Source organism: Xiphophorus maculatus, chromosome 15 (genome assembly GCF_002775205.1).
Source record: "Xiphophorus maculatus strain JP 163 A chromosome 15, X_maculatus-5.0-male, whole genome shotgun sequence".
NCBI lineage: Eukaryota > Metazoa > Chordata > Actinopteri > Cyprinodontiformes > Poeciliidae > Xiphophorus > Xiphophorus maculatus.
This window is the reverse complement of record NC_036457.1, coordinates 4,938,864-4,966,009: the sequence shown is the minus strand read 5'-3', so window position 1 is coordinate 4,966,009 and position 27,146 is coordinate 4,938,864. Positions and strand designations below refer to the sequence as shown.

The window sequence follows — 27,146 nt, the reverse complement described above, 5'->3', positions numbered from 1 at the left end:
AGCTTTCTCCAGGATAAATATGAAAAATAAGACCAGGTTCCTCCTCTCTGTGCATTTCAAACCAGACATTGACAGAAATGCAAGAAATTCTGACTGAAATTTTGTATTTATAATTTAAATTTGTCCAAAATTTGAGTGGAAACAGAATTTTGAGCCTGGCTTTAGAAATGTGAAGGAATTCAGGGATCCCAAACAAAGGAGAATCTGATGGTGGAACTGAATCTGTTCAGGACTACAGACATTCATTCAGGAAGAAGGAAAACCTCAACAATCAACCTGCTGAGGTCTGGAAACTAACTTCAGGTTAAGACTGAGCAGCAGAAGAAAAGGAAAGCCACTGATATTTTCATTTAAATCTTAAAATCGGTTTCAAGTTATTTGTCCAACATGTCGGTCAGGAATGAGCATCTGGGCGTCTTCGGAGCGGCTCTCACCACTTCCTGCTCTCCCCCGGCCGTCGGCTCCCAGATCACGATGTATTCGCGGACTTTTCCCTCGGGCGGCTCCCAGCGGACGTTCAGGGTGCTGGTGGTGGGGTCGGTCACCTGCAGGTTCCTGACGGATCCCAGCGGCCCTGAGCGCACAGCCACAAACATCACAAACCGTCCCACCGGATCCGCTTTATCCCTTCAAATCCTATGGATTTAAGTGGATCTGAGCCTTTATCTTCAGTATTTGCGTTAATATCAGGTTTCTACTTTAACAGCAGCTTTACAACAGTTCAATATGAAACAGTCAATTAAAACTGGAAATAAATATAGAATTAATTGTATATTCTTCAGTTAAATGTATTGATTTCATTTTAAAAACTGGATATAAATATTTATATGTAATTTATTATAGCAGTTATTGTGACAACAGAGTGAAGCAAACAGGAAGGAGTCGCGTTGCTGTTGAAGCAGCCAATCAGACGTCAGGGTTTCCTCTGATCCCGCCCACTGAGTGACATGATCAAGCAGAGGAAACGTGGTTTTGTCTTCACGTCGGTTCCTGATCCGTCGGCCAAAAACGTCTGTTAACTGATCCACTACAGGTGGAGCCGAAACATGAAATTTATTCAAATGTAACAATTATAAAGTTATAGCTGTATTCAATCGATTATTTTTGTATTTCTCTCCAGTTTTAGTAAATTAACGACAGTTATGTATTTATCGTAATTTATCACTTTTCACTCTCCATAAGCAACTTCATTTAAAAGGCCAGTGTTACATGTTTTCCAGGCACAAACACATTTTATACAACAAATGCAGAAACTATGTTTACTCCAAATTTAATGCCTTGAAATTGTGTCTCTGTCTCTTTAAGAAGCTCCTGCTCTTTCTGAAGCTCCGCCTCCAGGAAGTAATCCCAACATGGCTCCTCTTTAACCCTTTAAAGTTTTCACTAGCGTTGCTCTGAGCAGCAGCTCCTATATTGAGCTCAGCTGTTTGCTAATTGCTGCTGACTAGTCTGAAAGAGCTGGGAGGGGGAGGAGCTAAACCTGGAAGGCAGGGCTAGGTCCACCCAGGTGTTTTAACACCTGAACGGTTGCCATGGAGATTAAAGGATTTCTCAAACATGAAAGAATCATAGCAACACTGCAGGCAAAACATGAAAACAATAGAAGTTAAAAAAATTGAGTTCAGATGATACCGGCCCTTTAATGCTCGTTTAAATCTGTTTATCACACGTTAACTTCCAACCAATTTATTGACTCATTGGGCTGCTGGAGCCAACTGACTAATCACGTCCCAGAACACGCTCTGCCCCCGCCCCCTCCGGGCCGGCCAGTACTCACTGGTCTTGCCGGTGTCGGTCAGGCTGGGCCCGTCTCCCTCAGCGTACACCGGCACCACGGTGACGGTGTAGCTGGTGTCGGGCAGCAGCTTCTGCAGGACAGTGGAGGTGGTGCTCTCAGACACTTGTTCCTGCCGGAGACACAGGAAGTGAGGTCAGGACAGGAAGTGAGGCCAAAACAGTCAGAGTTCTGTAGAACCAGCAGCGGGTCCTGCAGAGGAAGCTGACGGAGACGTTTGGTTTGAACGTATTGTAACGGCAGAAGGATTTGGATCTCCGCAGCGTCTGAGGAGTCAGATGTTTCTCCGTCGGATCGCCGGGATTTAAAAACAGTAAATCCACAAACTGAAGAATCCGTCCGGACCAGCTGAGGTCGGAGTTTCCTGGCAGCAGCCGGTGCTGCCGTCTGGCAGCGGAGTGCAGGGATTATCCCATCAGAGGCAGCGCTCCATAAATCCCTGCAAAGGCTTTGATCGGCTCTCCGGAGACGACGGTACGAAACCCCGACAGCCGCTAGCCGCCCTGCAGCAGGAGGCTCAACATGTCAGGCTGAAAAACGATCAGCAGGATTATTTTTCATCCCCGAGTTACTGCGATGGGAGCAAAGCTGAAACGCTCAGAGACGATTCCTCAGGCAGAAATGTGACCTAAAGAAAACATTTCACTAATTAAAGCCCAAAGAAAGTTTGAAAAGTATTTTAACAGAGAAAAGCTCTAAACAAGCAGCTGCCTATATCCAAGCATGTTGACGGAAAGTTGAGTGGAAGGAAAATGTAGTCATTTCAGAGCCGTGTGCAGTTACTGAGAACTTCTGTTCAGCTATTAAATTACTTTTAATATTTTCTGGGAAACGTTGAGTTTTAATTCAACGTTAAGCCAGAATCCTGAAGTTTAATAAAAATAAAACTCTTAATAAAATGAATATTTTATACTGAAGTTTCTGAACTCAACGAGAGAAAGAAAAACTTTTTATTATATAATCTTCGGAGAATCATCAGGAAATGACCTTTGACCTCCTGAAACTTCAAGCTGCAGAGATAATTGGAGCTGAAGTTCATTTTACTGTTTCTGTGTCCAGTTACTTTTCAGGAGTCGGCTAGTAACTAGTTACTTTTGTTACAGTTACAGTTACTTCAGTACCTGTTTTGAAAAGATGTACTGTTAGGAGTATTTTTACTTCGCTGTACTTTTACTTGAGTAACTTTGAAGTATTTCTACTCTCATGTGAGAACAGTTTTTCTCTTTTTCTTCCTCTTTCTTAATGTTTTTGCTCTCGCTGGATTATTTTCCCTTCAGGTTCTGATCTGGTAGTTTTCAGTAGTTTTCGGGTCGGTAGTTTGATGACCTCACCACGATTTCCAGGCCGCCGTTCACCGGGATGTAGATAACCTTGTAGCCCTGGACGTTGCCGTCGGCGGCGTCCCAGTTGACGGTGAGCGTGGTGATGGTGGGGTTGCTGACCCTCATGCCGCTGACGCCGCTCAGAGGCACTGTGGGCAGAAACATGCCGACATGTGGAGTCAGAGGTCGAGTGTGAGGGAGGGCGAGCCCAAACGTTCTGCAGCAGCGTACACGTCTTCCCGTCCTCAGACTGCCGCCGGCCTTCGCGCGCCGGGTACACCGGCACCACGGACACGGTGTACTGCGTGTCGGGCTGCAGGTTCCTCAGGACGATGGCCGTGGTTCCTGTGGGAACTTGTTCCTGTAACGGACGGAGAGGGTCAGAACGCCGCCTGGTCAGTCGGACCGACGGCGGCCCGGTCGGCGGTTCTCACCATTTCCTCTCGGCCGCCGGCGGAGGGGACATAGAAGACCTTGTAGAGGCGCACGGCACCGTCGGCGGGTTCCCAACGGACGTTCAGGGAGGTCATGGTGGGGTCGGTCACCATCAGGTTCTTCACGCCGCCTAACGCTCCTGAAGCAGACAGACCGCCGCTGAGCCGACGGAGTTTTTCTCCGAGTCATGTCGGGTTTGGGACTTACTGGTTTTCCCGTTTTCAGACATCCTCTTCCCGTCTCCCTCAGCGTAAACTGGAACCAGCGTGACGGAGTACAGCGTGTCGGGCTGCAGGCCGCGCAGGATGGTGGCCGTGGTTCCCGCCGACACCGTTTCCTGTTTGCAGCAACAGGCCACACTAATCAGCCGCTTGGAGACAGCCTCAGCATCAGACCGACGTGACCTGCAGCTTTCTCAGAATATAATCTGCTGTTTCACATTATGAACAACTGTCTGCTCTGGCCCAGATTATGTTTTCATTTAGCTGTGGCGGCTATCGCTAAATGAAAAGTTAGCTCTGCTGTTAGCACATTAGCACTGATAACCAAGCTGAAGACACCTGAAGAGTTGGTGCAGCTAAAGTTCCTGTGCTCAACAGGAAACCAGGGTGTTTCCATAACAACCGCTGACTCAGCATTTCCCAGCTTCACCCTACAGCTTCTTTCAACACATTAAAGACTGAAACTCTGCCAGGTTTCCAGATCAGAATATAAGCTCAGCTCAGCCTGACCCAGCGGCAGAACTTTAACTAGGCCAGTGAAGCGCTGAGGGAAGCAGGTTCCTACCAGTCCTACCATGCTCTCCGCTCCTCCGGCTGCCGGAGCGTAAATCACTTTGTACTCGCTGACCCGGCCCTCCGCCGGCTCCCAGCGCACGTTCAGCGTGGTCATGGTGGGGTTGAGCACCTGCAGGTTCCTCACGCCGCCTAGGGGCTCTGCAACGGCAAACACAGCTTCAAAATGGGATTATTCACTGAAACACAGCTTCAATCTGGGATTATTCACTGAAACACAGCTTCAATCTGGGATTATTCACTGAAACACAGCTTCAAAATGGGATTATTCACTGAAACACAGCTTCAATCTGGGATTATTCAATTGAAAACAGCTTTATTCTGTCAGTTTTCTCTGTGATTTACTGGATTAACAGTTCATCCCAGTAGCTCCCAGTTCCTGCGGACTCTTACTGGTTTTCCCCTCTCCATTGATGTCCCTGCTGGCGCCTGATGGGTAGACGGCTGCCACGGTAACGGAGTACGGCGTGTCGGGCTGCAGCTGCTGCAGGACGACGTTGGTCTTCTTCCCACCGACCTGCAGCTGCTCACGGGAAACACAGAGTCAGATTACACACAGGCTCTATAATCTCAGATTATGGTTTCTAATGTCCCAGCAGACTGTTTGTTGGATCTCTGCAGCCTGAAACAAACCCGGTGCCTCGGTTCTGAACCAGAGGAACAGAGTTTGGCTGACGGCGTCTCAACCTGTGCACACCAGTCGGTGTGAGGTCAACACAGGAGGAGTCATGCTGCGGGACCTTCAACTCCTAAAGGATTCCAGTCTGACGGCTGCAGCTTGGTCCAAACTGGACAGGACGGCTGAAACAGAAGAACTAACGGCCTAGTCAAAGTCCAGATCCTTCAGATATGATGTCTGATATCTGGGACAGAAGGTTCTGCCGGGCCTCTCCTGGTTCTGAGGTCCATCAGTCCGCCACCCCGACCTGCTGCCCGAAGTCAGAACATCTCAAAGACTCATATTCCCAGCATTCCTTTCTGCAGTCTGCAGTCAGAGACGGATCCGGTCCGTAGACAGAGGCGGATCCGGTCCGTATATTCTTGTATTATGACGTTTCTCTGGTTGTAAAGCCGTTTTATTGGTCAAAACTGATTGAAAATCACTAAATAAGGTCGGTCTCACATAATTCCCACTGTTTTTTGTAAAGTTCTGACTTTATTCTGTTATTATCAAACTTTTTGAAGTGTTACCCCTTTGCTCTCTGATCATCATAATGAATCCCCTCCAGAATCAGGGCCGGGCCTTACCGTCTGAGGCTCGCCGCCGGCGACCGGCAGGTACGTGACCTTGTAGTTCTTGACGGGACCGGGAGCAGCGTCCCACTTCACGGTCAGCGAGGAGACGGTGGCGTTGAACACCCTCAGGTTCCGCGGCGGCTCGGGTCGCACTGGAGGCAGAGACAGGACACAGTGAGGTGGGGGAGGTGGTGATGATGATGATGATGATGATGATGATGATGATGATGATGGTGGTGGTTCCTCTGCAGCAGGTCATGGAGCTGCAAAGGTCAGGATTAGGATGGAAGCAGGATGATGATGATGATGATGATGATGATGATGATGATGATGATGATGATGATGATGATGATGAGTGAAGCTGGAGCAGAACTGGACTTCAGAACCCTGACTGTTCAACCCAAACCCAATGGTTCTGGTTGGTCCAGAACCAGTTATCTGACCCGGCTTCACAAGCAGCACCATGAAGACCGAGGACCAGAGGACAGCTCTGGGGTAACACTAGGCTAACCAAGGCTAATGCTAACCTATGAGAGTTTAATGCTAGGCTAACCAGGGCTAACGCTGGGCTAACAAAGGCTAATACTAATCTATCAGAGTTTAACGCTAGGCTAACCAGGGCTAATGCTAACTTATCAATGTCTAACACTCAGCTAACCAGGGCTAATGCTAAACTATCAAATGCTAATGCTAGGCTAACCAGCAATAATGCTAACATATCCAGGATAACAATAGGCTTACTAAGGATAACGCTAAGCTATCATAGGCTATTTTTAGACTGCTGTGCTAATGTACACATTAGCACACAGTAGGGGAAGAAGACCATCCTAGGCATGCTAGTCACTAGCTTCTACAAAGCTAACGCTAGTGAGTTGTCTCCTTCTGATTGGCCAGGGTCGGATGTTCAGTTAGCGGTGTCAGTTTATCGTTGATCAGATCAGTAGCTAGCTTTGGACTGAATATGGCGTCTGTACTATTCACCCCTACATTATGAACTTGGACCCTAATAGTGCAGCATACGGATGAAAATCCAGGATCAGGCTAAGCCTATAGCAGCAGCAGGGGCTGCCATGGCGATGAAGTTAGACTGAGCTCCATCGCTGCAGCAGGATGGCTGAACAACATGCGACAACATGGATTCACACGATGGTGAGGTTATGGAGACACACACAGCTGATGACGATGATCCTGACTCTGCGTTCACACCACAGCCAGAAGCAGGCTCCACCGGGCTCCACCTGGTTTACTGCAGCTATGCTAACCCTGAAAGGAAGCTAAGCTAACCCACAGCTAAAGGAGATGCTGCTGGTGGTGTGAACGCAGAGCGAAGCTCTGAAACACAAACATGCTGCCCGTCGCCTCAAAGCGTGAACAAACTCTGAGAAGGTCGTGACCTCTCAATGACCTACCATCTGGAGCCTTCAGCACTAGAAAGAGACGTCAAGAAGAAGAGCGTTATTCCAGGTCGGCCCAGAGCAGAAGGTTCTGCTGGGGGGGCGGGATCACTTACAGGTCCGCTCGGTTCCGATCAGGTCCTCGCTCTCCGACTCGTCGGGATAGATGGCCGTGACGGTCACCGTGTACTCCGTGTCCGGGTCCAGGTTCTCCAGAACGTACGAGTTCTCATCGCTGTTCAGGATTTCCTGTTGAGGACGGAACCAAGAAACATTCCAAAACTTAGCATCGCTGCTAACTTTGAAACTGTGCAGTGCACTTAGCTTCCCATAGATTCATTTTTCCAGAAAAATTCTGAAGTGCTAAATTACTTTGTTGATTTGGCATTTAGCATTCATTGTGTTCTGTTAAATACTATATTGGTATAGCGACCTAGTGCTAGCTTCTGCTAAATACCATTTTGGTGTAGCGCTTTAGCATTAGCAGAGGTAATGCTTCTTTATGGTTGGTGCTGCCCACCACCGGGTCCAGATTTCAACCATCTAAACTGATGGTGTGAGGTCATTACTTCCCAGTGAAACAGCCACACAGAATAATGCTGCCACCACCGTGCTTCTAACAGCAGGTAAAGAGTCTAACTAGATAGTTTCTCAGGGATAATGACAGCTTACGTTCTTGAAGTCGTTCTCGCCCTTCCTGGTCCATGAGATCCGGTAGAGCGCCACATCTGGAGCGCCATGTTCCCAGGTGGCTCTGAAGGAGTTCTGGGTCACCTCGGAGAACTGCAGGTTCTTTGGAGCCGGGACAACATCTGTTTAAGGAGACAGGAAGCAGATCTGACCACAGGTTGGAGTGAAACAGCCTGGGGTTCGCAGGCTGGAGGCAGCGCGAGTCCCAGCTGGTACCAGCAGAACCTGGAGTCGGGAAAAAGCCTGAAAACTGGAGCAGGAATCAGATTTTACTCCAACATTCCTGCAGACTCCAGAGGAAAGAACCGGAGCGACCTCTAAGCCATGAATCTACAAACGTCTGGCTGTGCAGGAAGACAGATGAGGCTGCTGGGACTCAATCAGAACCTCAGTGGTTCTGGTTCAGAAGACTAAAACTCTCAAGACCAAAGTTCTGCTTAAAAAAACGGAACGCTTCCAGAAATGACACCAGCTGCTCAGAACTTCCTGTCTGCAAACTGGACCAGAACCAGCAGAGGTAATAAAACTGTCAACACTTTAATTCTGAGGTTTGTCCTGGTAATCCAACAGCACCAGGTCCGGTCCTGTAGCCCAACAGAACTGTGATTACTCCATGAGTCTGATCTGATATTCACCCTAAAAACCTGTAGCTTCACGATGAAATGTAGAACCGGGCCAGAAAAGGTCGGGACATCTCAGAACCAGAGCCATAAAACTGACAAACTGAAGGACTAACTGCAGCTGGAAGTGATCTGAGCCTGAATGAGCCGGGTCCGGACCTGTGATGGCGGTTCCGAGCATGGGGGCAGTGGGTCCCTCGTCGTACATGGGGGTGACGGCGACGTCGTACTCCGTCTGGGAGATCAGGCTGGTCAGCTGCAATGTGGTGATGTCACCGTTCACCTCCACCTGCAGGAGACAGGTACCGGTCAGAACCGGGTCCAGAAAGCTGCAGCGCTGCAGCGCTGCATCTAGATCTGGATCTGCAAAACCTGAAGAGCTTTAATCAGAACCGAGACCCAGGAGAGTCTGGAGGTGAAACCGTTTTTATCTGAAGGAAAATGTTCCAGGGCAGCAGGAAGCAGAGATGAACCGCCAGGCTGATCCGGGCCAATCCGGGTCATCCATCAGAACCTCCTGGAGGCGTCAGAGACTCTGCTGACGTCCAGAAGGAAAGTGGGGAGGACAGGGAGGATCTGTGAAAATCCAGCCAGAACCAGAACCCAGCCCGGCGGACCGCTTCGGCCATGACTGCAGCCAACAGCGAGAGCAGAACCTCCTGGAACCGGGCCTGGTACGCTTCCTGTCACGATGTTTCATACGAGTCAGAGCAACTTGGAGTGCTCCGAGTCGCTCAGCTGATTCAAATAAAAATGTCTAGTCTGAGGGAACGGCTCTGGATCTGACAGGCTACTTCCTGAAATCTAATGTTTACCTCCTGCAACCTAAAAGTACTTCCTATTAGTTAAAGAGTACTTCCTGTTAGCCAAAGGGTACTTCCTGTTAGCTACAGGGTACTTCCTGTAACTTCCTTGTTTACCTCCTTCAGCTCCCCCTCCTCAGGTTTGTAGGCGATCATGTATCTGCGTACGGCTCCAGGAGCTGCGTCCCAGTTCAGCATCATGCTGCTGTGTGTGACGCCGCTGATCCTCAGCTCTCCAGCAGGGGACAGGGGTACTGAGGGAGGACAGAGACCTGTTAGAACCGGAACCAGAACCGGAACCAGGAACGGACCACCAGGTCAGTCCGGCTCACTGGATGCAGTCAGACTGCCGAGCTGCTCATTCAGAAAACTGGGAGCTTCCTCTGGTCCAACAAAGGTTAAAGGTCAAACTCAATTTTTTGGGGCTAATTTAGCCAGTCATAAGAAGAAAGAGTGAAGTTTATTATTCAAATTTATATTTTCACCTTGGGATTCACTCATTTAAAAATGTCACAGCTTCAAACTAAATATTTAATTAAACTAAATATCTAAGGGCTAAATATTTAGTTTGAAGCAAAAAAAAATGTTCAAGCTAATTAGTTAGCAAGCTAAATATTTTATTTTGAGATAAATATATAACTTATCTAAGTATTTATTTAGCAGGCTAAACATTTAGTTTAAACTAGTGACGGTCCGATCAGGTTGTTTGCTGCCGGTTCCGATACCGATCATCCATGAGGCCGATCACCGATCTCTGCTGATCACCTGGCTGTTAATTTTTCACTTTAGGTATAAATGATTCTGTTATCTGGCAATAAACTGACCTGATGTAGAGCTGTTAGACATATTTTACCACATATCTAAAATCTTTCTAAGTTCCCTGCTGCAGCTCTCAGCAGCTGCTCGCTGTGACAGTTCACCGTCTGAAGGTTCAGTGGCTCCGTCTGGGAAACATCACCACAGTAGCGGCGGTATTTTGTTCCTGCGTTGAGCCTCCGTGCAGCCAAATCAATCAAGTGTTTGTTTTTTAAATATCATATTAGATTGGTTGTGTTGATGCGTTGTGGAGAGCTTCTCCCCCAAGGTCATTTCCCACATCAACAAGCAAACATCCTGGTTCACTCAGAGGGTTAAAGTTCCTCACTACAGGATTTGATGCTGCGCAGCGAGAAGGCAGGAGACCAGCTGCAGGCCGAGAAGGAGGATACAGGTGATCTGCAACTAGAGACGCTGATCGATCACCGATCAGACACTTTTTCACGGAAATCGGCCGATTATGATGGATGGCCGATCGATCGGCACATATATAGTTAAATGTTTAGTTCTGTCTGTCTGACCCAGGCTATTGCTGTTAGTTGTTAAGTGACTGATCTGTGTGGAGCTGCTGGAGGTTTTGGCTTTGAACCCATTTTCCCAGGAGGCGGCCATGTTGCTAGCGACCCGATGATACCGGAGCCGGGTTACGTACAGGTGACCCCGCGGCCCTCCAGGGCCTCGCTGGTGGCCTCGTCGTGCAGAGCCATGAGTGTGATGGCGTACTGCGTGTTGGGGATGAGCTGCAGCAGCTGGGTGTTCGTCACGTCTCCAGCAACGCGAACCTGCAGAGACAAACGGACCAAAGTGAAACCTGGAGGCACTGAGCATGCTCAGACCGCTGCGCATCACCGTCTGACGCAGAACCAGGACTCACCTTGTAATATTCAGCTTAATGTGGCTTCAGAACGGGATAAAGATGAACCAGAACTGAACTGATTGTTAAATATTTTAATTGTTTTTAAACACATTCTTTCATTTGTGTTACTATGTCTAATCTGTGATGCAGCCACACAGAAGATCTGCCTTGATTAAACAAACGATGAAATGAAACGTAAACATCGTCCAGAACCAGAAAGAATCGGGACGAATCCAACGGAACCATGAAGGAAAAGCTCAGACAAAATGCAGGAGATCAGACCTGAAAATCCTCCAGGCTCAGGAAGTCCAGGCAGGTTTCTAGATCTCGGGTTTCTAGATTTCCAGATCCAGTGGGTCAAAGTTGTTTTGTGGTTGGAATCTAATGTCTGATCAACGTCAGAGGAACCTCAGCCGGCTTTAGTCATCAAGGTCATCCAGAAGGTCAAGGTCACCTTGAGCCGCTCCGGCACGGCAGCAGCAAAGGAATCAGGACATGGCGGCAGCGTAACTCTCAGAGGTTCTGACCCGGCCCATCAGAACATGAGCTCATCCCTCCGTCTCTTTAAAGGGCCGGTTCTGGTGCTGCAGCTGCACCTCCATCTGGAAGCTGAAACCCGACCCGCCGAGCGGCGCTGGGCCGACCTGGTCCAGATGTGAACCGGGCAGACTTGCGTAGTTCTGAGTGTTTGGGTCCGGGTCGGCGCCAGAACCGCCTTGTGTCTCTGACGGACCCAAGAAGAAAATTACAGAACTGGGTTCTGCAGAACATCAGAGACGTCAGCTATATCACACACATACACACACACACACGCCGACTGAGGCTTCGAATCATCTCGAGGTGTTTCCTGAAAACTCATCTGACGTTTTAATTTCTAAACTGAAATCCCCGGGTGGGTCTGAGGCTCTCCACTCAGGGCGCCGCAGTCTGGGGGCGGAACAACAGTTTAGTACAGACGTAAATATTTTTTCTGTTCTCTTGTCTCTGTTTCCATCAGAATCCAAACCTGAAAAATACTTGAATCCAATTCAGACTTTTCTGAGCGATGGTTCCTCTTAAAGGGCCGGTATCACGTATTTCCATTTTATAGCACAAACGAACAAAAGCTGGAGAGTTTCACATGTGCCCAACTGAGTTTATGTGACATCACCCCGAGTCTGTAGAGTTGGTTCAACTGGGACCAAAGAGGCAACATTAGCAATGTGGCGCCTGTGGAGGCGCTGCACCAACAACCTCTGGAGACACTGAGCGCAACTGTATTTACCCAGAATGCCCTTCGCTGTAGTGCACTTGGTGTTCACATACAAACCAAACCCAGACTGTAGTTTGGAGGACCAGAGGTCAGTTAGCGTTCACACCTCACCAACCGGACCGGAGTCGCGTCAAAGCAGATTAAATGGGATCCTCACCTCCTGCTCCTCCTGAGGCTCCGAGGCGTTGATGGAGCGGTACAGCAGCACGTAGCCGCTCGCTCCGGCCGCCGCCTCCCAGCTCACCCTCATGCTGCTGGACGTCTCGTCGTAAACCTTCAGGTTGCTCGCAGCAGGCAGCGGCACTGGGGGAGGGAGCCAGTTAAAACCAGTTAAAACCAGTCAGAACCAGTTAAAACCAGTCAGAACCAGTTAAAACCAGTCGGAACCAGTTAGAACCAGTTAAAACCAGTCAGAACCAGTTGAAACCAGTCAGAACCAGTTAAGACCAGTCAGAACCAGTTAAAACCAGTCAGAATCAGTTAAGACCAGTCAGAACCAGTTAAAACCAATCAGAACCAGTTAAAAAAGTTAAAACCAGTCAGAACCAGTTAAAACCAGCCAGAACAAGTTAAAATCAGTCAGAACCAGTCAAAAGAAAGTCAGAACCAGTTAAAACCAAGCGGAACAAGTTAGAACCAGCCAGAACCAGTTAGATCCAGTTGAAACCAGTCAGAACCAGTTAAAAAAGTTAAAACCAGTTAAAACCAGTCAGAACCGGTTAGAACCAGTCAGAACCAGTTAAAACCAGTTAAAACCAGTCAGAACCAGTCAAAACCAGTTAAAACCAGTCAGAACCAGTCAGAACCAGTTAGAACCAGTCGGAACCAGTTAGAACCAGTCAGAACCAGTCAAAACCAGTTAAACCCAGTCAGAACCAGTCAAAACCAGTTAGAATCACTTAAAACCAGTCAGAACCAGTTAAAAAAGTTAAAACCAGTCAGAACCAGTTAGAACCAGTCAGAAACAGTTAGAACCAGTCAGAAACAGTTAGAACCAGTCAGAACCAGTTAGAACCAGTTAAAACCAGCTAGAAGAGTAAAGTATTCACACCTTTTAAACTTTGTTCTGGTCCAAACAAACTCCAGTGAACAAATCTGAAAAGTGTGGAGTGCTCTTGTGTGTAGCGTTGTCTGTGAAGGTGAAGCAGTGAACTCTAACCCGAATCCAGCCGGGTCAGAGTTCACCTGGTCGTCTGAACCGACTCGGCCCGTAAGAGCAGCAGGAAGCGCGCTAGCTATTAGCCATGACGCTAACTTTCTGTGTGAGCGGCTGCTGATTGGAGGAGGAGCAGGAAGCGGGGTGAACACTCACAGGTGGTCTCGGTTCCCTTCAGAGGCTCGCTGCTGACGCCCTCCAGCACGGCGAACACGTTCACCACGTACTGGGTCAGCGGCGTCAGGTTCTCCAGAACCGTGGTGGTCACCTCGCCGTCCACCAGAACCTGGAACGGAGCGACGCTTCACTTCAACCTCCAGCATGACGTCACAGCATGATCAGAATAGATTAATGATAAAAACCTTCTAGTATTTTCATATTAAGAATGAATTCTGGCCTAATTGGGTTTTTATCCAGGATGTCAGAGTTGATGTGGCTTTAGAACAACTTTGCTGTAACATTATGACTTCCTGCTCTCATACATCCTGCTGACGCTCCACAAGTTTCTCTGCCAGCTGATCATTAAAACATGCGGGACTCCAACATGTCGCTGGGAGAATCCGTCCGGCTTGGTGCAGGAAGTGACTTCATTCCTGCTGCTGACAAGCAGCAAGCAGCCGGCTGTGTTTGTAATGAAGCTGATTAGAGACTAAAGGAAAAGAATCAGCTGTTACTCATCAGTGATGTGTCAGGAATCCTGCTTTTACAGCCGTTACGTCATTTAATGACGAGATCTACTCAGAACTCCTGCTGGAAAATCAGGAACAGCTTGGAAAACATTCTGCCTGAAAGTGAAGAGGTTTAATTATTCCTGAGCGATGAGGGCGCTCGTTAAATCCCACGACGGGTCTTTGTTCTTTAATAATCCCATCTTCTCTACCAGAACCGGCTGACCCGCTCAGAAACCATCGCTCTACGGCACGGAAGAAAAACCAAGCCGGGAGTTTACGTCACTGTCAGCACAAATATCTGGAAAGGAAACTAAAATAACAACATCTCACTGAAAACTTGCTTTCAGTCCAGATTTCCTTCATATTAGTGAAAAAGTCCTGTGTTGGAATAATTTTATTATCATTGTTACATTAGTAGTATTACTAGTACATTTATAGGTTAAAGTGAACATGTGTGAGAGAGAGCTAACCTTTCTTTAAGCCTTAAAACATGTTATTTGTAGATGGTCTTCTGAGAGTTTCCTTAGTCGTAAACCAGTTTGTTTTACTCTGTGCCTCCTATGTAGAGATTCCTTAGTCGTAAATCTATCTTTTGTTGTGTGTTAGTTCCTGAGTGACTGCTGGTCTTATCACCTCCAGCCCCCTTTCTTTTTATTTTGTGTTAATAAAAGACAAGTTCTACTGCAGAGCTTCAGAACACATGGTGAGCTGTTCAGAGGAACAGTTCTCTCTGTTTTCTCCTTTTGCAAAAGCTTGGTTGAAAACTCAAACGTTGTCTGTGGTTCTTTCTTTGTATTTTAGGTAAACAAATCATCCTAATTCAGAGAAAAGCTTTAAAATGAGAACTGATAAAAATACTTCCAATAAACGTGATAAATATTCACCGCCCGCCTGCCGCCCCAGCAGGTTCACAGTTTCTGTGGTTTTTACACCACAGTTCAGAACCGGACCCAGAACCGGGTCGGGCTGCGGCTCACCTCCATGGTGGGGCCTCCGGCGGCCATCCTGTAGGTGACCCTGAACTGCTCGACGGGGACCTCTGGTGGCATCCAGGAGGCTCTGAAGGAGTACTGCGTGACCTCAGAAGTCACCAGGTCGGTGGGCGGGCCCAGCTCGGAACCAGAATCTGGAGGCAGAGTGAGGCAGAGTGAGGCAGAGTGAGGCAGAGTGAGCCGTACGCCGTGAGGGGGAACCTTGGTTCCACGGCCCCGTCCTACCTGGGCCCTTGACGCTGTTGCACAGGTTGCTGGACAGGTCGTCCACGATGTCCAGCAGGAAGCGGAAGTCGGCCACGTTGTACATGTGGATCTCGTCCGGGTCGGAGGCGATGGAGCGCAGCTCGTTCTCGTCGGCGTTCTTCACGCCTGCGGGGAACATGATGAGAGATCCGCTCCGCCTGATCGCAGGAAGCAGCCGGAGAGCGGGCGGCGGCGCTCACCGACGGCGTACAGCTCGATGCCGCTGTCCCTGAGGGTCTGGGAGTTCACGATGATCTCATCCTGCGACTTCCCGTCGGTGATCAGAACGCCGATCTTCCGGGCGTCGGGACGCATCCCCACCGACGGCTGGAAGTTGGTCTGCAGGATGTAGCGGAGAGCCATTCCTGAGCGAGGAGCAGAGGCCCAACCAATGAACCGGGACTGACAGGAAAACTCCGTCTACCCTGATCTATAGGGCATTATGCTCAACCAATAAGAATGCAGCATTTATCAAACAAGGAAGTTCATAAAGCAGAAAACTGAACTTAACATGAAATTTCCTTCCCACAGATTTGGGTTTTCTATCTTAAAAAGGAACCTGGAAAAAGGACCTCCTGATGCCAAACTCGTTGCCATGGCAAACAAATATCAGATTAGATTAAAATTGGGATTTCTACCTGCGATAGACTGGAGACCTGTCCAGGTGACCTTGCCTCTTGCCCGAAATGTCTTGCTGGAGAAAGACACCAGCACCTCAACGCTACACCAACATGATACGTAACAGGAGCTAACGCTAAAACGCTACACCAACATGATACGTAACAGGAGCTAACGCTAAAACGCTACACCAATATGATACTTAACAGGAGCTAACGCTAAAACGCTACACCAACATGATACGTAACAGGAGCTAACGCTAAAACGCTACACCAACATGATACGTAACAGGAGCTAACGCTAAAACGCTACACCAACATGATACGTAACAGGAGCTAACGCTAAAACGCTACACCAATATGATACTTAACAGGAGCTAACGCTAAAACGCTACACCAACATGATACGTAACAGGAGCTAACGCTAAAACGCTACACCAACATGATACTTAACAGGAGCTAACGCTAAAACGCTACACCAACATGATACGTAACAGGAGCTAACGCTAAAACGCTACACCAATATGATACTTAACAGGAGCTAACGCTAAAATGCTATACCAACATGATACTTAACAGGAGCTAACGCTAAAACGCTACACCAACATGATACTTAACAGGAGCTAACGCTAAAACGCTACACCAACATATTTAACAGGTGCTAACGCTAAAACGCTACACCAACATGATACTTAACAGGAGCTAACGCTAAAACGCTACACCAACATGATACTTAACAGGAGCTAACGCTAAAACGCTACACCAATATGATACTTAACAGGAGCTAACGCTAAAACGCTACACCAACATGATACGTAACAGGAGCTAACGCTAAAACGCTACACCAACATGATACGTAACAGGAGCTAACGCTAAAACGCTACACCAACATGATACGTAACAGGAGCTAACGCTAAAACGCTACACCAATATGATACTTAACAGGAGCTAACGCTAAAACGCTACACCAACATGATACGTAACAGGAGCTAACGCTAAAACGCTACACCAACATGATACTTAACAGGAGCTAACGCTAAAACGCTACACCAACATGATACGTAACAGGAGCTAACGCTAAAACGCTACACCAATATGATACTTAACAGGAGCTAACGCTAAAATGCTATACCAACATGATACTTAACAGGAGCTAACGCTAAAACGCTACACCAACATGATACTTAACAGGAGCTAACGCTAAAACGCTACACCAACATATTTAACAGGTGCTAACGCTAAAACGCTACACCAACATATTTAACAGGTGCTAACGCTAAAACACTACACCAACATATTTAACAGGTGCTAATGCTAAAGTACTGACCATAAACATTAGCTCTACTAACTGAAACATTATTTTTTATTTAAACTAATTATCAAAACTGTTAAATGAAAATATTGTGATAATTTTGGGTTCATGTCGTCAGGATCTAAGCAGAAATATTATATTTTTATGGTATTATATTGTGAGCACTTTTATTTTGAAGGTTAGAAGGAAGCTGTCTCAGGACATTCACCATCCTGATCTGGCTGTCAAACTGCAGCAGACTGGAAAGATTATTTTAAGAGGTGTTGAGCAGAACCGGGAATGCCGGTCCAAAAAGGTTAACCAGAACATCCAGAACACCGACAACATCCGGGTCACTATTAACTCACTCAGAGGAAATAAATCATCGGCCTTAAAAACGTCCTGCGCTGCTATAAAACCAACATGTGGCAACATTTAACACCCGGTTCTGCTTGGAGCCAGAACTTCCTTTGCTTCACTTTCACTGAGTCAGAACCAGAACCAGAGAAAGAACCGGATCAGAGAGGAGACGCTGCAGGGCTGATAAAATCTGGGTTTAACAGCGCGCTCGTCAAAAACGCTTCATCTACGGTTCAACGTCAACACTAAAACTCAGCATTCTGAGCAATTCTGATTTTGATCTCAGAATTCTGAAATTTAAGACAAAATTCTTCAGGAATTCTGTTTTTTTTTTTTAAAAAAAAAGAGAATTCTGAAAAATAAAACAAAATTGTTAAAAATTATTTTTTAACATTAGTGGCAAAATTCTGAATAATGTCAAAATCCTAACCTTAAAGTCAGAATTTTGATATTAAAGTTACAGTTTGAATTTAAAGTACAAATTTAAAAAAATCTGCACTTTAAGATGAAAGACAAAATTGTAACTTTAACCAACAAATTCTCACAATTCAGGATTTTCTAAGCCTTTTTTCAGTAATGATAATCCTCTTCAATAAATCCTGTTCCCTCCTCCAGGTGTTCCCTCCTCCAGGTGTTCCCTCCTCCAGGTGTTCCCTCCTCCAGGTGTTCCCTCCCCAGGTGTTCCCTCCTCCAGGTGTTCCCTCCCCAGGTGTTCCCTCCTCCAGGTGTTCCCTCCCCAGGTGTTCCCTCTCCAGGTGTTCCCTCACCTGTCATGGTGTTCCCTCCTTTGTACGGCAGCTCGCTGATGGCCTTCAGCAGTGACTCTCGGGTCGGGTGTGTGTTCAGTTGCCACTCGGTTCTCGGGTCGCCACTGTACTGGGCCAGAGCTGCAAGACAAACAGAACCATCAGTTAACAACGACATCCTGACCCTTGACCCCTGACCGTTTCTATGCAGACGACTTTCGGCTCTTTAATCCCTGTTAGTCTGCAAAGCTGCTGAAATGTTGAAGCTTCAGCTGCTGCATTTCATTTCCTCTGGATCAATAAAGTATCTTTAACTGAATGATCGATCATCCTGATGATTGGTCGTCTGCTGACCGAACCACGGGAACTCTGGGGTTATACTGGGATTATACTGGGGTTGTACTAGGCTTATACTGGGATTATACTGGGATTATACTGGGGTTGTACTAGGATTATACTGGGGTTATACTGGGGTTATACTGGGATTGTACTGGGGTTGTACTGGGGTTGTACTGGGGTTATACTGGGATTGTACTGGGGTTGTACTGGGGTTATACTGGGGTTATACTGGGGTTGTACTGGGGTTATACTGGGATTATACTGGGGTTATACTGGGATTGTACTGGGGTTGTACTGGGGTTATACTGGGGTTATACTGGGGTTGTACTGGGGTTATACTGGGGTTGTACTGGGGTTGTACTGGGGTTATACTGGAGTTGTACTGGGATTATACTGGGGTTATACTGGGATTATACTGGGGTTATACTGGAGTTATACTGGGATTGTACTGGGGTTGTACTGGGGTTATACTGGGGTTGTACTGGGGTTATACTGGGATTGTACTGGGGTTATACTGGGGTTATACTGGGATTGTACTGGGATTATACTGGGGTTATACTGGGGTTGTACTGGGATTGTACTGGGATTATACTAGGGCTGTACTGGGGTTATACTGGGGTTGTACTGGGATTATACTGGGGTTATACTGGGATTATACTGGGGTTATACTGGGATTATACTGGGGTTATACTGGGGGTGTACTGGGATTATACTGGGGTTGTACTGATGCTCCGAAATGTTGCTAAGCTTCAAATGGCGGCGTGAAAGCGAGGGCCGGTTACCGATCTGGACGTTGTTGGGGCCGATGTCGAACACGCCGACCATGCGGCCAATGAAGCTGCGGATGGTTTTGAAGTTGATGCGTCCAATGCTCCAGGAGCCGTCCACCAGCAGGACGATGTCAGCCTTGGCCGACGTCCGGCACTGGCTGTCTGCAGAGACACGAGGCGAGCCTGCGTCACGCCGGCCGACCAGAACCGGCCGGTTCACTGGAGCTCAGAGGACCTCAGCCGCCATGTTGGATCATTCTAAAGATTTTCATTCGTCTTTAATGAGACGTTTCCTCTCTGATATGTTTAAACTGTCTTCACTGCACAGTAGTGTGTGAATAATGCTGTGGGATTTTTGTAACCCTTCTCCTGACTGATAAATTTGTTCAACAGATATCTGGGAACTTCTTTTTGGTTTAGTCAGTGAAGCTACAAATGTTGGCCGATGCCTTTTCCTCTCACAGTAAGGCTGCTTTTAGACGTGCTCTGACACCATCTAGTGGTTGGAGTGTGAACTACATGTTTCTTAAAAACAATGGCCGGAAATCTCCGTAAATAATTTATATATAACTACCCAAATACAACGTTTTTTTTTACTGCGAAATGGGATAAAAGCGTCAAGGACAGATTTCAGTATTCAGCTGAAACACTGCAGGACAAATATTAATATGTATATTTTATGTTCATATTCAGTTTGTAAAACTGATTTTATGTTGCAAAAAGGATCCAGAAGCTCCTGGGAGCGTGACGCAAAGGAATTCAACTGAAAACTGTAATGACGCTAAATCAATTAATGTTCAAATACATATTGAAAGTCTTGGTTAAACAGCAGTAAAATAATCTGAAACGTTTAATTTCTTAAGTGCCTGCTGTCGCTAATTAGCATCATGGCTAAGTTGACACTAGTTACAGATAAAATGTTCAGATTGATACTCTGATTAATTCACAACACACTTTTTGAACCATTGAATATAAATTGAGGTCTTAAGTGTTTGATTAAAGTTGGAATGAAAAGCTGCTTAAAGGGCCGGCGTGAATACTTATTCTGGCTGTTTATTGTTTATGTTCCTCCCTCTGATTTGTTGGTTTTCCAGCTGATTATCGTCTCATTAGAGGTCAGAAAAGCTTTGAATTGATCTGGTTTTAATGACAGTGTCCTGCTGAGCTCCACCGCGTCGGATCGGTTCACGTGACGAGAAGCGACAGAAAAGAAGAAGAAGAAGAAGAAGAAGAAGAAGAAGAAGAAGAAGAAGAAGAAGAAGAAGAGAAGCTGCAAATCACAACCAATCACTTTACAGATGATTCAGTAACATCATATAACAGCAGTGACAGTTCATGTTGCTGCAGCAGATCCAGTGTCTCCAGCAGGTCGGCTGCGTTGTTTTCCTGCAGCAGCGGCAAACGCTTGGCGAACGCTCGGCGAACGCTCGGCACTCCCTCAGCGACCTGCAAGAGGAAAAACATGGGCTCGTCCCTCTGCAGGACGGCACGCCGCCAGACGCCCGGCGTTACATACAGCGCTGCCTCTTTGCCCTGCAGAACCAGGTGCTCTGCAGTTGCTCTGGCGCCGCTGGAATAGAGCCAGCAACCCCACAGTTTCCTGTAAGCCCGAAAGCAGCAGCAGGTGTGAAGCATCTGACAGGAACTTGGTGCAGATCCAGCGGTCTGAGGATCATCTCATCACATAAACACACGTCCAGTCGGGACGGAAACTATTCCGATTTAAACAGAAAAATGTTTAAATAATAAAAACAAACGTTTACACACTCCTTTAGTTTTTCTACATTTTCATTTTTACATTTTTTATAATTTCTGCCACTAGGGGCAGTATTTTGATTTGCTTTTTCATCTGACAAATGGATCAGATGAAAACCAATCGTCTCTGATCGGCTTTAAGTTATGAACGTTAAAAAACTCTACGTGTGAAAGACAAATGAAATGCTGCATGTTTTTTGGCCCTACAGGGTTTCCATACATGAGGAGCACTGAGAAACAAAATCCTCCATTTGCAGCAGCTCACCTTCTGGTTCAGATTAACAAAAGCTGCTTGTTCCATATTTCAGGAAACGTAAATATGGAAATATGTCATTTTTCATGAGTGGAGGAGCATTTGCTGAACGGATGAAACAGTTTGTTCCATGAAAGATCAAGATGAGCCAATCATCCAAACAACGTCTAAACATTACAGCCTGTTACGCAAAAATTCACATTTTACAAATTTTTTAGTTCAAACTGCTTCTAAAAAACAGCCAGCTGCTTTCTGGCAGGAAGTTCACGTTCTTTGGTTTCTGGAAAACGAGCTGTTTCAAAAACCTCTTAAGTCACACAGCCCGTTACCTAGCAACCCCTGGAGAGTTCAGCCCGTTACCTAGCAACCCAAGCATTATGTTTGGTCAGCTGGTTTGCTGCGATATTCGCTATACAATGACTGCTGGATAAGACAAGAGTTCAGTTGTTGACTTGCTGCTGTCTGTGTGGTTGTGCAGGAGGCTCCACTAATGCTTTTCAAAGTTGTACAGTTGTAAAATTGCACATTTGTTTGCAGCCATTTTTAGGTGAGTTGAGGGCGTGGCCAGCAGCTCTTTTAGATTTAAAGACACAGAAGCCCTAAAAAAGCTCGCTATGTAAGAATGATTCTGTGCAAACACTGTAATGAACATGTTTTGTATAGGCCACAGATTGATGCTAACCCGCTAAAGGAAGTGCAGTAGGTCACCTTTAAAGAGCGTTTCAGATTATTCTGAAGTAAAATGAAAGCAGAACCTGAAATCTGCACCAAGTTTCAATCAGCAATTTCCAAACCAACTGGCCTGACCGGAGGAAAGCGTGGGCCGCTCGGCAGCTGGCCAGAGGCAGGAAGTGAAGCGGCAGCGCCTGGTTCTGACAGGAAGTGGCGTGAGGAGGATGATCTGGTTTTACCAGAGGGGTCCAGAGGCAGAGGTTCCGGTTCGTCCATCAGTGTGGTTTTCTCCTCCCCGGCCAGTGGCGAGCTCACGCCGCCGTCAAACATCCCAAAAACAGCCACAGAGTACTTGGTTCCCACCCTGCAGGGAGACAAATGACATCACTTCCTCTTCCCTGACAGAGAGGGGCGGAGCTTCAGGAAGACTTTCACCCCAATCAGAACCCAGCTGGGCCCACTTCTTCAGCATTCCGATCAGTTCCTGCACAGCATGATGCTGCCACCACCAAGCCTCAGCTCAACGTTCGTCTCATCGGACCGCCAACCATTTCTCCAGATGAAAGATCCTCAACTTTCAGGAAACATGTTTGGAGTCAAACTAAAGAGGAGGAGCTGCAAGGCACGGCGGTGGCAGCATCATTACAAGTGGAACAATGAAACATGAACACAGAGAGATGATCCCAACGCTCTGACCTCTGGTGGAGGAAGAGGAAGCAGGTCTCTTCATTTGAAAGGCTTATTAAAAACTAAAAAAGGTTTATTACATATTTATTAAACTGTCAGTTTGATCTGGACCAAAAACAACTAATCAGAGCCAGGAGGCGGGGCTTAGCGCTGTCAACTAACCTTATGCTGGTGCTGCTAAATATGCTAGTGGAGGAGAAACCGCTTACTGTTACAGAAAAACTGTGGCTATGCTAACTAGCCTTAGCATTCATGCTAGCTGTAGACTAGCAGGGAGCAAAAAAGATAACTTTGTTACGTAGACTTAATAATTTATTTAATTACTTATTCTGGATATTTAAAATGTTTCCCAGTTCCAGTTAAATGTTTATTCGAGTTTAAAGTTTATTCTTTGAGAATAAAATTATTATGTCATTAATAATTACCATTGATTACTGGAAAATGGTCTCAAAACAACAATATTATCATTTATCGCAATAACTTGTTTATCGTGTAGCTGAATTTATTATCATAACAGGCAAAAATGTAAAATCCTATTTGTTATAAAAGTTACATAGCAGGACATGTCAGAGCCTGTATGTATACTTATGAGCCTTTCTGACCAGAATGAACCAAACACCTGCAGGTGAGCGTACCTGAGCTCCTCCAGAACCACGGTGTTGTCGTACGGACCGACCATGAGCTCCCCCGGGTCCACATCGTTCCCAGAGGGGTGAAAGGTCACCCTGTAGCCCCGCACGTCCCCCGGAGCCGGGTCCCAGGAAACCCTGAAGCTGGTCTTAGTGGGTTCAGAGGTCTGCAGGTTCCTGGGGGCCTTGAAGGCCGGCACTACAAGGGACAGAGGAGGAGGAGTCAGGACCTCCTTCTGGGTGGGAGGAGACCAGAGGGAGCCAGAGGAAACCAGAGGAGACCAGAGGAAACCAGAGGAGACCAGCGGGGGCCAGAGGGGGCCAGAGGGGGCCAGAGGAGACCAGAGGGGGCCAGAGGGGGCCAGACAAGGCCAGAGGAGACCAGAGGGGGCCAGAGGAGGCCAGAGGAGACCAGATGGGGCCAGAGGAAACGAGAGGGGGCCAGAGGAAACCAGAGGGGGCCAGAGGAGACCAGAGGAGGCCAGAGGGGGCCAGAGGAGACCAGAGGAGACCAGAGGAGGCCAGAGGAGACCAGAGGAGGCCAGAGGGGGCCAGAGGAGACCAGAGGAGGCCAGAGGGGGCCAGAGGAGACCAGAGGAGGCCAGAGGGGGCCAGACGAGGCCAGAGGAGACCAGAGGGGGCCGGGCCAAAGGGGGCCAGAGGAGACCAGAGGAGGCCAGAGGGGGCCAGACGAGGCCAGAGGAGACCAGAGGAGGCCAGAGGGGGCCAGAGGAAACCAGAGGAGACCAGATGGGGCCAGACGAGGCCAGAGGAGACCAGAGGGGGCCAAAGGGGGCCAGAGGAGACCAGAGGAGGCCAGAGGGGGCCAGACGAGGCCAGAGGAGACCAGAGGAGGCCAGAGGGGGCCAGAGGAAACCAGAGGAGACCAGATGGGGCCAGAGGAAACCAGAGGGGGCCAGAGGAGACCAGAGGGGGCCAGAGGAAACCAGAGGGGGCCAGAGGAGGCCAGAGGAGACCAGAGGAGGCCAGAGGAGACCAGAGGGGGCCAGAGGAGACCAGAGGGGGCCAGAGGAAACCAGAGTGGACCAGCGCCCCCTTCTGGAGGCCAGTGTATAATGAATCTGAATGGTGTAAAAGTAGCTAGCATCGCTGAGGCAAACATTAGAACATTTCCAGGACCAGAGGACTAAAGTCTCAGATCAAGAAACTCATCCAGGCGTTTCTCTTTAGTGGCTTTGATTCCTGCAGCAGCGTCTTCACAGGTCTGATTGACAACCCAACGGTCCAGAACGCTGCTGCTGGAGTTCTGACTAGAACCAGGAGGATAGAGACACCACCCGGTTCTACACCACCCAGTAGTTTATAAATCACTGAACGGATTAAAGATCTGCTGCTGCTGGATCAACCTGCTGATCTGATACAGAGCAGAACCAGAACCAAACATGGAGGAGCAGCATTCAGCTTCTGTTCTCCACAGATCTGCAACAAACTTCCAGAAAACTGAAACCAGGTGAAACCCTGAGCTCCTTTAAACCCAGACTGAAGCCAGTTGGTTGGATCTGATCAGATTAACAGTAGATGAATCATTGATTGATATGTTTGACAAAATGTAACGTTTGTTTGTTGCTTGGCCATAATTTATGATGTTTTTTTAATATAAAATCTGGATTCTTGCTGAAATGTTCTTCACTAATAAAACTGGAGTTTACAGCAGCTGCGTTTCTATTAACAATAAAATTGCAAAATTAGAATTATGAAAATAAATGTAATTAATGGGAAAAAAACAATTTAATAACACGAAGCAAACAGGAATGTTGTTCATAATCTTCACCAGTTGGGGGCAGTAGTACTCCAAAACTTATTTGCCAACCGCCAATAAAACAAAGAAGAAGACAACAGGAAGTAGTTTGATGATTCCTAATATTTATCACATTATTAAAAAACAAAAATATTTCTAAATGATTTTAATTTAGTTTCTTATTTAATGGAAACAGAAATTAGGAAATTGTGTTTTTTTTCGAAATTAACAGAAAATTGACAGAAATTTGTTCACATTTGTAACAGAAAAGCAGCTACTGTCTCTGTGGACGTGTCTCTGTCTCTGTGGATGTGTTTCTGTGGACGTGTTTCTATCTCTGTGGACGTGTTGCTGTGGACGTGTCTCTGTTTCTGTGGACGTGTTTGTGTGGACGTGTTTCTGTCTCTGTGGACGTGTCTGTCTCTGTGGACGTGTCTCTGTCTCTGTGGACGTGTTTGTGTGGACGTGTTTCTGTCTCTGTGGACGTGTCTCTGTCTCTGTGGACGTGTTTCTGTGGACATGTCTCTGTGGACGTGTCTCTGTGGATGTGTTTCTGTGGACGTGTTTCTGTCTCTGTGGACGTGTCTCTTGGTGAGCAGGCTGAATCTTGGACCAACGTACGTGTCGTTCCTACTCCTTGCCTTGGTTTTCCGTCCCCGCGCTTGTAGACGGGCAGGACGGAGACGTTGTAGGACGTGTCAGGCTGCAGGCGCTTCAGGACGGTGGACGCCGCCGTCCCCGGCAGCTTCAGGATTACCTCTTTGCCTCCGTCCATGGGGACGTACTTCAGACGGTAGTTGAGGACGTTCCCTGGAGCCGGTGTCCATGTGACCTTCATGGTCCGCTCCGTCTCATGGGACACCGTCAGAGACTTAGCCGCTGGAGACGCTGGGGACACAAACACCACCGATCCTCAGTTCAATTAATGAGGGACAGTCCTTGTGCCCTTCTGTCCCCACCATCGTCCCCTGCCTCAGGCTGCAGCTCCCCAGGTATTGAGCGATGGACCTGGAACAGCTGAAGCATTGTGATGCATCTGGAAGTGATAAAGAAGCCATGCGGGGGAACGCTGCGGTATGGACTGTTAGCGCTCCCACGGTCTCTAAATGCCTCATTTCATCCTGGAAGGATTTTATTGGGAGGCACAGTCAGACTCTAAACTTCTCTCAGCTGCAGTTTTTTAACTCTTAAAGGTGATAATACGTCTGTTTTTAAATATTTCGTCACCAGAAAGTATTCACACACTTTTACAAATTTAATGTTATGAATTTCCTATAAAATAGATCAGAGCGATCTTTTTTCCAAAGAACTAGGTAGTGTGTCCCATCATGAGGAGCTAACACACTGTGTGAGATACTTATTTACACAACACCATGACTAATATTTATTATTAATATGAACTTTTTATTGATTTGGTATAATATCTGTTAAATTACAGATTGATATGAATGCGTTAGCCACCAGGCAGAGCCGTGGAAACGCAGCAGCAGCTCCAGGTTTTCTGACAGCTGTCATGTTCAGCTGGTTAGCTTAGCAGCGGGGTTCTTAAAGACGGACAGTTAGCCGCTCTCAGAGAGAAAATACACAACAATTATTTATGCTAACTTTATGCTGGAGCTACACTTGTTGTTCCAATGAAACATGTTTCACTGCGTTAGCTCTGCGTAGCGCTACATTACAGCGCTAATGGTTCTTTCTGCTATGCTAAAAACTTAGCTCAAAGCTAACTGCCCAGGGATAGATATTTAGCTTGATAAACATCCATCTTCAAAGTAAATATTTAGCTTTCTACCTGGAAATTTTATGTAACTTCAAACTACATAATTACTTTAATAACTAAATAATGAACTCAAAGATAAACATTTAGCTTCGAACTAAACATTTAATTGAAACTAACCTTTGGAGTTAAATACTTAGCTTGCTAACTAAATATTGAGTTTGAAGGTGTGACATTTATAAAATAATGAATAACATTGTAAAAATATGACTTTAAAAATTAATCCCCAGTCTTCTCTTTTGCAATAGGCTAAATAATGTTAATTATTGCTGTTTATTTTTAAAGTTTAACTTTACAAATGATACCTTATAAAGGAGCATTTTAACTACAACTCATGATAATTACAACATTAAATAATCATAGTCATAATTCTTTTTTTACTTTTGTTTGTCTAGATTGTGCCTCCTGACTCA

General features: G+C 46.9%; 1 protein-coding gene across 6 annotated transcripts in view; it reads right to left on the bottom strand.

Moving 5' to 3' along the window:
- LOC102238352 (collagen alpha-1(XII) chain-like) overlaps positions 1-27,146 on the bottom strand; it is an 80,236-nt gene that overhangs the window by 25,999 nt on the left and 27,091 nt on the right. For 4 of the 6 annotated variants that reach the window (XM_023347416.1, XM_023347411.1, XM_023347415.1 and 1 more), the window contains 25 exons: positions 25,578-25,844; positions 23,204-23,396; positions 22,121-22,245; positions 19,214-19,363; positions 18,114-18,233; positions 15,279-15,443; positions 15,058-15,204; positions 14,818-14,966; positions 13,326-13,455; positions 12,171-12,316; positions 10,558-10,687; positions 9,207-9,343; positions 8,446-8,575; positions 7,649-7,788; positions 7,093-7,225; positions 6,992-7,009; positions 5,595-5,734; positions 4,740-4,869; positions 4,339-4,487; positions 3,760-3,889; positions 3,552-3,691; positions 3,349-3,478; positions 3,127-3,266; positions 1,778-1,907; positions 435-574 (listed from right to left, as the gene is read on the bottom strand). In XM_023347416.1, coding sequence (XP_023203184.1) covers positions 435-574; positions 1,778-1,907; positions 3,127-3,266; positions 3,349-3,478; positions 3,552-3,691; positions 3,760-3,889; positions 4,339-4,487; positions 4,740-4,869; positions 5,595-5,734; positions 6,992-7,009; positions 7,093-7,225; positions 7,649-7,788; positions 8,446-8,575; positions 9,207-9,343; positions 10,558-10,687; positions 12,171-12,316; positions 13,326-13,455; positions 14,818-14,966; positions 15,058-15,204; positions 15,279-15,443; positions 18,114-18,233; positions 19,214-19,363; positions 22,121-22,245; positions 23,204-23,396; positions 25,578-25,844 — 3,509 coding nt within the window. The remainder of the gene's footprint in view (positions 1-434; positions 575-1,777; positions 1,908-3,126; positions 3,267-3,348; positions 3,479-3,551; positions 3,692-3,759; positions 3,890-4,338; positions 4,488-4,739; positions 4,870-5,594; positions 5,735-6,991; positions 7,010-7,092; positions 7,226-7,648; positions 7,789-8,445; positions 8,576-9,206; positions 9,344-10,557; positions 10,688-12,170; positions 12,317-13,325; positions 13,456-14,817; positions 14,967-15,057; positions 15,205-15,278; positions 15,444-18,113; positions 18,234-19,213; positions 19,364-22,120; positions 22,246-23,203; positions 23,397-25,577; positions 25,845-27,146) is intronic. The other 2 variants (XM_023347412.1, XM_023347413.1) reach the window with 2 other exon arrangements.